The sequence below is a fragment of the Trematomus bernacchii genome, unplaced genomic scaffold, assembly GCF_902827165.1.
Source record: "Trematomus bernacchii unplaced genomic scaffold, fTreBer1.1, whole genome shotgun sequence".
In the NCBI taxonomy this organism is placed as follows: domain Eukaryota; kingdom Metazoa; phylum Chordata; class Actinopteri; order Perciformes; family Nototheniidae; genus Trematomus; species Trematomus bernacchii.
Genome location: NW_022987784.1, coordinates 880,501 through 893,161, shown reverse-complemented (window position 1 = coordinate 893,161; position 12,661 = coordinate 880,501). Strand labels below are relative to the sequence as shown.

Genomic DNA, 12,661 nt, shown 5'->3' with positions numbered 1-12,661 from the left:
TCATTTTTGCAATGCTCACAAATAACAGTTTAGTTTCGGCAGACATAGTCTCCGAGGAGTTGTTCCGCAAAGACTCAGTGCTGATGAGCCTTTTAGAGAGAAATTACATGGCATGATGAGACATTATCTGGCAAGAGGTTGTATGCAGGACAGAGAGATATGATTAAGTGGTGCTGTTGACAAGACTGCCAAAGCCTAACATTTCTAGAAGCCATACCCTTTTTCTAAATGTGTATTTCACAAAGAAAATGTGTCAGGCTTAAAAAATCAACAGAACATTTTGTCACTGTGTGTGTGGTGAGATACGATGTCCCATTGTATGAAGAAATACAAAATAAGAAATCCCCATGTTTCAAACAATTCCACATAATAAAAAAAGGTTGTTTACACACCTCTCATTACTGTAAAGTTTGCCCTCTGCAATGCTCTAACTAAATCACACACACACACACACACACACACACACACACACACACACACACACACACACACACACACACACACACACACACACACACACACACACACACACACACACCCACACACACACAAAAACACACTCAGCAACTGCATTTTTGGAGGGAAGCTTTACACTTGTCTATCAAGCGCTTTATTTCCATTAATTTAGTTTATACTGTCATTGTGTCTCATTTGATAACAAAATGTTTAACCATGGGCAGCCAACATTTTCACACTCACCACAACAATATGCTTCAATTTAGTTTTTATGTTTTCAAAAATACCTTATCAATTAAAAATATAATAATATGAATTGTTATAAAAACATTAAAAATACTACATTAAAAAGCAAAGATACAAGAACCTGTTATTACAAAAAATATGCATTGGGAGCTCCTTATTGTTATTCAAAATATTCAAAACAGTTAACAATGGTGTATTTTGAGGACTGATGATTGGCTGACACACACACACACACACACACACACACACACACACACACACACACACACACACACACACACACACACACACACACACACACACACACACACACACACACACACACACACACACTCCAGCCAATCAATCAGTTAATCCAACAGACAAGTCAGTCAGTCAGTTAGTCAGTCAGTCAGTTAGTCAGTCAGTCAGTCAGTCAGTCAGTCAGTCAGCCTCTGTTTGGGAAGGGTGGAGGCTCCTAGACGGGCCCTTTGTCTGGGCAGAGGAGCCCCAGACACAACAGTGGCCGGCACTGGCCCCTCACAATGGCCCTCCACACAAAAGCCCACACACTGGGACAATGGGCTGGGCTCAGAGTGGGGGTGGATGGCTGGGCTGAGGTTACCCACCTGCACACTTCAGGACCGGACCCCCCCCCCCCCCCCCCCCCCCCCCCCCACACACACACACACACACACACACACACACACACACACACACACACTGCTGCAGTTGTCTTCCTGTGTCTGTGGCGGGAGGAGGAAGCATCGAGATGCCGTGCAGTGAGAGCAATAATTTAGGTTTCTACAGCAGAAGATGTGCCATGACAGAGAGTCAGACACATGTGTAGTAAAGTTACCTCGGGTCAAAGAGCGTCTAGCCACGGATTAGGGCTCTGCTGCTGCCACACATCACTCACAATGACAATATGTTTTTTGTAAAATAAAACAATATTAGAAGTTTCATTACAATAAACATTGAGTTGTTTTGAAGCATTTAAGTTTTACGGTACCATTTAATATTTAATTTTATCCAAAACAGGATCCCATCACTAAATACCTGGGAAAAAATATAATCAATAATTATCGAACATTTAAAATATAAAATTAGATAATATTGTGAGATTTAAATCATGAATTATTTTTTTTTTTAAATAGGATTTCAAAAAATACACTTCCAAAGTTGAATTCAGTGTCAACACTACTCATAGCACATTTAGCAAAGATGTGTATTTTTCCAATAAAATATAAATAATGTCACAACCTTATTAAAAGCAGAAATTATGTAAGATTCAGATGAACTTGTACTATAGTTTAAAACAAACCAATGAGAATCATAAGTGAAAACACACTGTTCTCTCACACACTCACTTGTGTAGACACACACACAAATACCAAAACACACACACACACTGACAGAAATACTGAAGCTACTAAAAAATAAAATAAAATAGTTGCCGTATTTCCCCCAACTGTTTAGGATCGTATTCTGAGCTAAACGCACTAACATTCTTTTTTTCCATGAAAGCCATTCCCATGATAAGTTACTGAATGTGACTGGCTGCAACAAGTGGTCTGCTTTCCACACTCTCCTTTTCATTGGATGACCAAAGTGTCAATCATCAGTCAGCACAAAAACGCTTGTGGATTCATATTAGGGAGTGTCATTACATTCATCAGGATGCCTGCAAGAACTTTCAAAAGTGTGTTTTGGACTTTAACAGTGATAAAAGGTTGTTTTAAATGTTCTGCAGTTATTTTATTAGGTTTAGCTTGGGGAATAAGAAGGTTTAATAGATAAAACCAAACAGTGTGTGTACGCATTCCAGGGTGTATTTACACCAAGTGTAAAAAGCAACAAGTCAGATAGATTTAATTTTCTCTTTTAATTGATTGCAACACATTTTATAACCACACATTACAAAATGCACATCAAATATTTTATCAGGCTCAGTTTGCAACCTTGTTGATAAGAAAACAAAACTACCAAAAATATGCTTTTACAAAATAAGACAAATATAATAAAGTAAATGCCACTTTGGATAACCGTAATCAAAAACCCATTTTTATTCTACATAAAAAAAGCTTGACATAAATAAGTTAGTATAATTTCTCAGTGTTTTTACAAAATTATGTACAAAGGTACATTGCAAAGATTTACACAAATACACAGGCATGGTGACTGCATTTCAGATACGAGCTGTGCTCTCTATCCAGGTGTACACTGGTCTCTTTGAATATAACCCACACTTTAGGCAAATAAGGGAAGCTTTTAGATGCTCACATTTGCATCCTCAGCAGGCTAACAACATTGGTGAAATAATTACAAACAAATGGAAATTTAAGTCTAAGTTGTCACAAAAAAATGTGAAGTCGATTAAGGAGCACAGGCTGTACTAACCATGCTGAAGCAACCATGTATTTGGTATTGTAGGACATTCAAACCTCCTCTCTGAAGAGCATTAAGGCTGATGAAGCAAGAGTAAAATATATTGTTGGGGAGAGGATGACTTTACAACACAAGCTGTGCAGTGTGTACGGTCTTTGTCCTTCAATATCTGAGTACCTCAATAAATCAAACACCATTACAATGTGGCTGAGGTGTGCAGGAGAAAAATAGGTCATATTCCAGGATTTAACTGATGCTAAAAGCACCGTTCACAAAATAAATAATGGGGTGATCATAAGGAAGTCCTAAGACACGATACATTTTTTTTCCTGTGTTGTTTTCCAGGGGAAATGGATACTATGAGACTCTGCACTACGTGACACTGAAGTGACCAGAGTGAGGACAAATCAAAAACAGATGAGCTACATTTGTACCGTTCTTCACAGCTGAGTTAGGAAGATGACGGAGTGAAGATACACTGTTAAGAAACTGTAAGAATCCATGATTTTCTTTAAGTTGTAGCAATTAGGGACTTTGTCCAAGTCACACTGCTTTTCAGAAAATAAAATAACAAAAAAATCATAACAGCATTTTGGAAACACGTTATCAAACTACACTGCAATTCTTCAAGTCAAATCAAAATTCACACCTTTTTACATAAAGGATTTGTGTTCAAATCATAATGTTTTCGTATGTGCTACATATGGAGAGAAATATAATATAATATGTATATTTATTTACACACAGGTAGTAAAAAAAAAGGAGCAAAAAAGGAAATCAAACCTAATTGCACACTGCTACATTGACTGCTTTTAGAGGCAGTAACTTTTTAATTGAGTGCCACAACTTTAGTGTTTCTATTCAGTGCTTCAACAGCGTCCTCCCCCGTCTTCTGGAGAGCTGATATGTTTCTGATGCTGTGTAGTTCCTCTTCCAAAGTCGGCCAACACTGAGGTTTCCCACGTAAAAGGGGAAATACATCTTCGGCTCTGTGGGGAAAATTAAAAAAGAGAAAAGTAAGAGGCTGTACGGTCGAGACAAACTGCTTCATGCAACACTAGCAGAAAACCTTTGCACATGAGTGAGAACAGTGCATAGTTTTCTAGAAATAAAAAACATGGAGCATTTATATTTTTCTATTTGCTGGAGGAATAACTTGAAAGCAACAAAACAGCATCCAGACATGTATAAAGAAAACATAAATGCACTACAATTTCCATTGGCTGAATTAATGCAATTTTTCTGTTTGCTCATCAATTTGACTTTATGCAAATATCTTACAGGTTTAAAAATAACAGGAGGTGTGATTACAGATCAGCACTTGCACTGTCTTCTACGCTTAGTAATGTATAGGATTTTTAAGAAGGTTGCCACCATAATGGAAAAAGCATGCATGTAAAGAAAAATGTAACAAACTTGTGTTTCATTGTCTTCATCAGAAACATGATTTGTATGTATTTCAGTGCTACCTTAAAAAGACTTGACCAGTTTTCACAAATATAAAATACACTACAAAAGGAGACTTGGTGTATTGTACTGCTCTTCTGCTTTGACTATTCCAATCCTGCCACTACAATGCATATCTCATGCCTATCCTCCCTCTGCCGTGACCAACACGCGCACTTGTTTTCAGAGCTGCACGGCTCTTCTGCACACTCTCTAACGGCAGAGACAGATGTGTGTGTGTGTGTTGTAACATTAGTGTGCAAAGTGTGTGCAGCACTCACACATACACTCACAGAGACCAGCCCCTTCCCGTCCCTGCGCCGAGGGCAGTGGCTGCTGACGTGTTACTACTACACTGTTGTTCAGCACTTGTTTACAGTTCAGAGGGAGACTCGGGCTCGCCGTGGCACGCACAGCTTGTAGTAAAGAGGTGAAAATGTGCAGCCACGGCTTTCCTGGTCTTACTCAAAACCCCTCTTGCATCGATTATAGTAAATCGAAAGAGGTTTGCGTGCAGAAATACAACTGAAAGTCTACCTGCTGCGGTAACCACTTTTACTCACACCAACACACTATTACTAGCCTACTATATGAATGGAGGAGCCTGACAACAGTACGTTGCATGTCAAAGCTGCACACTCGCTTCAATCCAAATTTGAATATTATGCCATCTAAATGCAAAATAACTTGCATTAAGGAAAAACAGCGTATACCATAAAAAAAAATTTCATGGCGTTTTCTTTCATTTACTTCTGGCTTTCGAGACAAACAGCTGGAAGAGGGAGACGCTACGTTAGTCTTAATTGTCTACACTGACGCTCATAAACAACCAACTATTGTTACATCATGGAGAAGCCCATTACGTTATTTTTAGGTTGCATAAAATGTAATTCTTACCGTTTCTGGTTTTCACGTTTGCCTCTTGGGACTGGTTTTTCTGGGTGTTTTTTCTGTCGAGTGGCTCAGACTTGGACAAGTAACCTCCTCTGAGCTGCTGTGTGACCTCTTATTCTGGGCCGAGGGCTCTGCAAAGGCAAAGGGAAAAGTCAGTGAAAACTACTGAAAACGCATAAAAAATAAAATGATGTCCAATGTAACTGAACTTCTGCATGCTTGCCCACCATTTCCCATGATGTTGCATTTTATAAAATAATTTAAAAAAATGTCCCTAGTGCTTTTAAGCCTGATGGGCGACATACCCCCACTGTGATCGATCTGTTGCATAAGCACCAGCCGGACTACCTGCTAATTTAACACACAGCGGTGAAAATATGAGTAATTTTGGTGCAAATTAAGTACCGTGGCATGCAGGTCTTTTCCTCAGCCCGGTGCACTGCTCCGTGCACTCCATCTGCCCGTCCGCCCTGTCCGTGTCTTCGGGCACCACAACACAGTGATGGTTCCCGTTTAGATCCACATTATTCCCGGCGGAGCAGACGCTCTTCTCCTTCCGCGGCTGCCGGTTGTAGAAACTCGGCACGTCTCTGCTATCCACTACCTCCCACTCAAGCCTGCCGTGAGACAGCGGCGTGTGATTAGAGAAGTCGAAGCCCCACTTGGCGGTGGCAGCCTCTTCCATCTCCCGCAAGTGTCCCTTTAAATCCCTCTTTAACTCTTCGTGATCCAGCGAGCCGAAGAGGCTTCTGCAGGCGGACGGTTTTGGGTGAACCGACACCCGGGAGTCCGTCCGCTCCAGCGTCGGGCTCCCGTTTGATAGTCGAACATCTGACATTTTCCCCCAAAATAAAGACTCTTTTTTTTTTTTAACAAACAGCCGTACAGTTTTCACAACACACTCAAAAACAACGGGTATCTCCTCGTCGGTTGAACAGGCTCCAAAACAAGCGTAAAACGACTTATGCCATGCATTCGTCGGGCTGGAAACGGTAACGGTCGCGGTGTTTTCAAGCCGAAAGTAGTCTCCACGGTTCATCAAAACAAAGTGCCCAGGAACTGAAGCCTCTCTGTCAGTCTGGTCCCGTAGTGAGAGGAACTGTGGACGAACCTCAGTACCCAATATGGCGATTGAGAGATGTACTTGGGATCTGAGTGGAGATTGACTAAAGGGGGAGGAAAAAAAAAAAAGATTGACATACAGAGCTATTTAAACGCAAAGAAGGTCGCTCATTGGTCGAGGCGCTTAAGCCCGCCCCCTCTCTTAAGGGGGAACAGCTAGTTGCACCAGGCGTACAGCACGTCTGGATGCTACAACGTTGTTCTCATCTCCACACTTGAGACGGTTTTGAAAAATATGTTTAAAATAAATTGTTACTGTGAAAACAGTTGCAACATAACCTCTAAATTAAACATTTGTTGACACTCTTAAAAAATACACGTTGCATTTGACTTTTGGGCCAATAAGAATAGTTGTTCATCAGTTAACATGTTTTCTATGCAAGTGACCAAATGAGAAAAGATTCTAAAAGCTGACTTTGGCTTAGATTTAAATATTTACATAATATAGCACAATGGAATTTTTAAAGAAATCACAACCGTTTCAGACATGATATGACACAACTTTGTTTTTCAATTTAAATTACCTTATTCATTTCATACATCTAAGGCCTAATTTCTTTAATTAAACTACAATACATTTTTTAAATATCTTAAATACATATACAAATCAGAATTTTGTTTATATATATATATATATATATATATAGAGAGAGATATAACTGATTCTGGAAAGCTAAAGCCTCAAGGTGTAGTGGTCTCTGTTGTGGAAGGTATAACCCCCCCCCCCCCCCCCCCCCCCCCCCCATCCACGAACAATGCCCAGCATGTAAAAAACAAATCTGCAAACTGGGTAAAAGGGTATCCTTATGATATGGTATTTCCACCAATTCTCTGGAGCTGAGAGAGGTAAGTCAAGGTCAGCACACACCAGAGTCCATCCTCATCTCCACCGGCCCCCAGGAGAAAAGTGAAGAACAGAGGTACAAGAACTAGAGAGCCTTGAAAATATTTTTCCAATTCAATAGTCTGCAAAGGCAAGAAAAAAACAAAGAATGACAGGCAAAGGCCCTGCATGCTGATAGTACGAGTTATTTACACCACAGCGAAAACTGTACTGCAGGGAAAAAGGAAATGCCAAACCCTTGACATTTTTTTTTTAAATAATATAATTATCACATGTTTGGATTCTCAAAACAATCTTCAAACTGGATGTGTTTTTTGGGGAATTTATCCAAATTCTCATTCTTTTCTTTGTGCTACAGTTTACACCTTCGACCAGTAAGACAGAAAGATCAGCCACAATAAGAGACATGTGGACCTCATGTTCACATAAAGCTGAAAAAACAAGATAAGCCTAAAATAGAACTATAAACTGTTTGCGAGAAATGATGCAACTTAATTTGACCGTGAGCTATTAATTACCTGTTGGGTCGCAGCAGGGGAAGAAGCGCAGCTGTGGGTAATATCACCATTATGACTTGGACAATGCTGCCCTCTAGTGTTCACTTTCCAAAATCTCTTTAGCAGCAGTAGAAAGTCAGCAGGCCACAATCTTTATATCAAACGCTTTTTAATACCATAGCTTTAGATACATGTCTGTACATATACATATTTATATGACAATAATTGGCCTAACGCAAGGTTTAAGCCAAAAAAAAACAAGAATGTCCCAAAATATGAATACATCCACATCATGACTGATCTTGCAGAGGTAGAGTCGCCTACCTTCCCAATCAGTCCATCAAAGGTAAGGTCAAACTGGTCCTGTGTGAGAGCAGCGTGACGGCCTCAGAGACTGAGCCACTTGATGATGTAGAAGTTCTTGTTGCCCACTTTGAGCAAGGAAAGTCCATTTGATAAGATATGGAGTTTGGGGATCAGCACCTGCTCTGGTTTGTCCGCTAGCATGTGGTTGATCGACACGGCTCCCGCCAAAACCATTTGATACCTGCACACAAACAATTAAAACAGTCAGTTAGTGCACAGTTTACGCTAGATAATAAGTGATGCTCTTCTTTGTTTCACATCATTTATATATGTATGTATCAATTGTATATATTTAGTTTGAAAATAGCATGCTGAAAAAAAGTCATAGTAAAGTATTCCACTATATAGTCTTAGACAATAAGGTGCATTTTGACTATTGATGAAATTGTGTTGCCAACATTTTTTTTAAAGATCGTAGTTGGTACTGTTGATCATAGAGTTAAGCAATTAACTCCAGAACAGAACGCCTCTGTAGTTCTCTACATGCTTGAAAGGGAAAGTTGTTTAGTTGGTTGCTTTCTGAAACCCTCACTCTTAAGTGCAGCTTAATCCTACAAACTGGACCTTTAACAAAACACTGTGCTATAGTTGCTTTCCTCAACCAGAGCTGACCCCAACATATTGTGAGATGATTTAAGCTCCAGATTATGATATCAGATAGCTTTCGGACTGTTGATTTAAAACAGGACAACCTACCCTCTGGGTCCCTCTGGGATGGCGTTGACGCTGCGACAGGCGTCTATGACCGTGGTTCCCGGCTCCAACAGCAGCTCGTGGAAGGGAGCCTCCCTGAAGAGCTCCTGAAGCTCCTCGTCACTCATTTCCTCCAAAGCCTGCACGCTGCTGTGGTACAGCGCGTTTGTACATCTGGAAAATAATATACAATATCACTTTTCTTGTCTGAGGATTACCCCCTCTGCAAGGAGGTCAGAGGCAATCACAGAAGAGTGACTTTAGTGGAGATCATTTTCAGTTATACCCTTTTATTCTCAAACTGAATGAGTTGCTGGCTCCCTTAAACCCAATTCAAAGAAAATATGTATCAGAATCAGAATCAAGTTTATTGCCAGGTACTTTACACATACAAGGAATTTTATTTGGTATCTGGTTGTGCGAACATAAACAATCTGAGAAAATAAGTTGCGATAGTAGGTAAAAAAATAAATGTATAAGGATAATAAAAAAGTATTTTTAAGAAACAATTTAGCATTAAAAAAGAGAATACTAAAGACAAGTATTTACACTAAATATATTTAAATAAACAAAGAACCTTGAAAGCTAAAAAACTAAAACACTTAGGACAATACAAATATGACAATATATGGCAAAATGCAGTGAATTATATTATAATGTAGAAACTAGCATAAATAAAAGAGCATTAAATACCAAATACAGGAAAAGCACATATAGCGTGTTCTCACCTCTTTGCACTCTCGAGGCCTTCCTTCCCATGCACCAGTTTGGTCACCTCTGCGGCCAGACGTTTATGTGCGAGGCGTTTCTCTGGTTCCTTTCTCTGCTGCTCCATCACCCTCTCCACCTCCGCCAGAGGCAGGAAGGTGAACAGCTTCAGGTAACTGCAATAACAAAGCAAAAATATTCATAAGCCAAAACAACCAAGTACTGTATTTAAGTACACTTTTGTGGTACATATTGCTCCTTCCACCACTTTGCAACAGGCTTAATCTTCACATACTGTTCCACGATGGCGTCTGGCTGCCTGACTAAGAACTGGTAGAGTTCGAAGGGAGACGTTTTGTTTCTGTTGAGCCACACTGCGTTGCCGGCGGTCTTCCCCAGCTTGTCCCCCACAGTGCTGGTCACCAGAGGGAGGGTCAGGCCGTACACCTCCTCACCGCTCACTCTGCAGAGAAAAAAAAACACATTTCAGACTGGAATCAAACAGTGATGATCATGTTGTGTTTTCAAAATGTTGTTTGATTTCAATCCAATTGTGATAAATTGTGCCGAACAAAGACAAAAACATTGGCCTATAGTTAGAAAGGATTTCCTGGTGAGATGTTACATCAAATTGTCCAGCTGCTCAGTGCCTCCAAATTGAATCTTACAGATTTGTATTTAGTTCAGAAGTTAGAAATCATAAATGGTTTCTAATTAACAAAAGACCACATTCGGTTCATAAGTTCCTGGCCTGACCAAGGGTTAGCCAATATATCTATATTATACAAATATTTTGGACCAACTGGTCCAAAACTCAGCCGCCCGTATCATTACCAGAACTACTTCCATTGATCATATCACTCCGGTTCTTCAACAACTCCATTGGCTCCCCGTTAAATACCGCATCAATTTTAAAATGTTGCTCCTCACCTTCAAGGCCCTTCACACTCTTGCACCTCCATATCTCTCTGAACTCCCTTCACATCTACACTCCGATCCTCCTCTGCCTTCCAACTCACTGTACCTTCTGCCCGCCTGACCACCATGGGGTCAAGAGCCTTCAGCCACTCTGCCCCCCGTCTCTGGAGCTCTCTCCCACAAGACATCCGCAATATGGACTCACTCTCAACCTTCAAATCCTGCCTGAAAACCCACCTTTTTAAACTGGGGTATTCAATATCTTAATTCTTCTAAACTGATTGTTGTTTTTAAGTCTTTGTTTTTTAAGTCTTGAATTTCTGTTTGATCTTCTTTGTTGCTTGTTTTAAATATGCTCTGTAAGGTGTCCTTGAGAGCTTTGAAAGGCGCCCATAAATAAAATGCATTATTATTATTATTAAATATAGTAATATGAGCCCAGATATCGACTTAGATTTTGTATATTGTGAAAAGTGTTTTATTTTTCTTGGTTTAAAGGCTGCTTTACAGTGAGTATGTTTCTGAATGTAATAGCTGTAGTAGCTTTTTAAAATTATTTACCCAATTCGGCAATAAAGCCACATTACTGATTATTTATAAAAATTCTCATTGTGTAAATATTTTGTAAAAGCAGCAATAGTAACCGCTAAAACGTGACAATTTTGCTATTACCCAGCCCTACTCTGAGCACTCAAAGCAGAGACATTGCAATAACTTTTACTATTGTTTAATTAGGAAGGGGCCTTTACTTGCGAATGTACTCATGTCCAGACATCAAGTTGCCCAGCTGGTCGGAGCCCCCCAGCTGGATCTTGCAGCCGTATATCTGGTTGAGGTGGTGGAAATCATAAGCCTGGAACATCTGGTAGGTGAACTCCGTGAGGCTCATCCCGTCCGAGCTCTTCAGCCGGGTCTGCACGCTGTGACGGCTCAGCATGGTGCCCATACGGAGGTGCCTCCCGGCCTCCGACAGGAAGCCCACCACGCTCCAGTCCTTGTACCAGTGCAGGTTATTTAATACAGTCACCGTGCCCAGCTTCTTGGATCTGTCCTGAAAGTGCACTTCGTGGTTGGTGAAAATACTCTCGATACTCTCCCGGATGCTGCTGGTGTTCTCCTCCACAACCTCCGCAGACATCCGCTCCCTCTCGCTCGTTTTCCCGCTTGGGTCTCCGATTTGTGCCGTGGCCCCTCCGAGCACAGCGAGGACATGGTGCCCGGCGCTGCGGAAGTGCAGCAGGCCGATGATAGCGAGCAAGTTGCCCACATGGAGGCTGTCGGCCGTGGGGTCAAAGCCGCAGTACACAGTCTGAGCCCCGGACTGGAGCAGTCGAGGAAGCCGGTCCTGAGCTGCGTCTTCTGGGAAAGAGTTCTTCAGAATACCGCGTTTGTTTAGAGTAAATAGCAGCCCGTTATGTGCAGGGGAAGTGCAGTGAAACTTAGATTTGAGTGTGAGGTAAAGACGTGTTCGCCTTAGTAGAATAAAGGATCCATGCAGCGATACATAACGGCAGGTTCCTGCCATGGACGCTGCCATGTTGGACTAATGTATCAAGAACACGGAGGAGGAGCTGAGAGTCACGAGGAGTTTGTTTTGAGTATAGCGCCTCTAATGCACGGGTGCTGAAGCATAGTGAAAACACAAGGATGCATGTACTTAAAATACTGTATGCATGCAGTGAAATGAAAACCATGCATTATCTGGGCTGGGGCAGATCTCCAAGGGCCTAAAAGCAGCTAAGGGGCCCAAAGATTATCAATTTCTTCGTTCGTTCGTTGTATAGGCCTATTGTCAGCACCACCTAAACAAATTATTTAAAGAGATGTAGTAAATGCATCTTGTATTAAAACTAGTTTTCGGGACTTGTGGTCTTCCTGCAAGAAAGGGTTTTATGACTAGGTAATACTATAGGGCCTGCTCATTTTAGTTTTGGTTGATAGTGTAATTTTAGTGGTGCGTATTCCTAAACATAAATGTATTTACAAAAATTCCCCCACAGCTTTTGGGAGCAGGCTATTGTGCCTTACCCTACCTTCATATTTTTTTCAATAATTTCTACTGTCCATGGACATTAAAGCAAAAAGCAGTACGTGCACATTATTG

General features: G+C 40.8%; 2 protein-coding genes across 2 annotated transcripts; both read right to left on the bottom strand.

Moving 5' to 3' along the window:
* Positions 1-2,547: 2,547 nt before the first annotated feature.
* Positions 2,548-6,601, bottom strand: cdkn1bb (cyclin-dependent kinase inhibitor 1Bb). The gene is made up of 3 exons (XM_034149447.1): positions 5,815-6,601; positions 5,413-5,540; positions 2,548-4,058 (listed from the first exon to the last, which is right to left on the bottom strand). Exons 1-2 carry the CDS (start codon positions 6,446-6,448, stop codon positions 5,425-5,427), a joined length of 750 nt encoding a protein of 249 aa, XP_034005338.1. The 5' UTR covers positions 6,449-6,601; the 3' UTR covers positions 2,548-4,058; positions 5,413-5,424.
* Positions 6,602-7,968: 1,367 nt separating this feature from the next.
* On the bottom strand, positions 7,969-12,108 carry yars2 (tyrosyl-tRNA synthetase 2, mitochondrial). The gene is made up of 5 exons (XM_034149446.1): positions 11,307-12,108; positions 9,935-10,102; positions 9,660-9,815; positions 8,935-9,105; positions 7,969-8,419 (listed from the first exon to the last, which is right to left on the bottom strand). Exons 1-5 carry the CDS (start codon positions 12,092-12,094, stop codon positions 8,260-8,262), a joined length of 1,443 nt encoding a protein of 480 aa, XP_034005337.1. The 5' UTR covers positions 12,095-12,108; the 3' UTR covers positions 7,969-8,259.
* Positions 12,109-12,661: the final 553 nt, after the last annotated feature.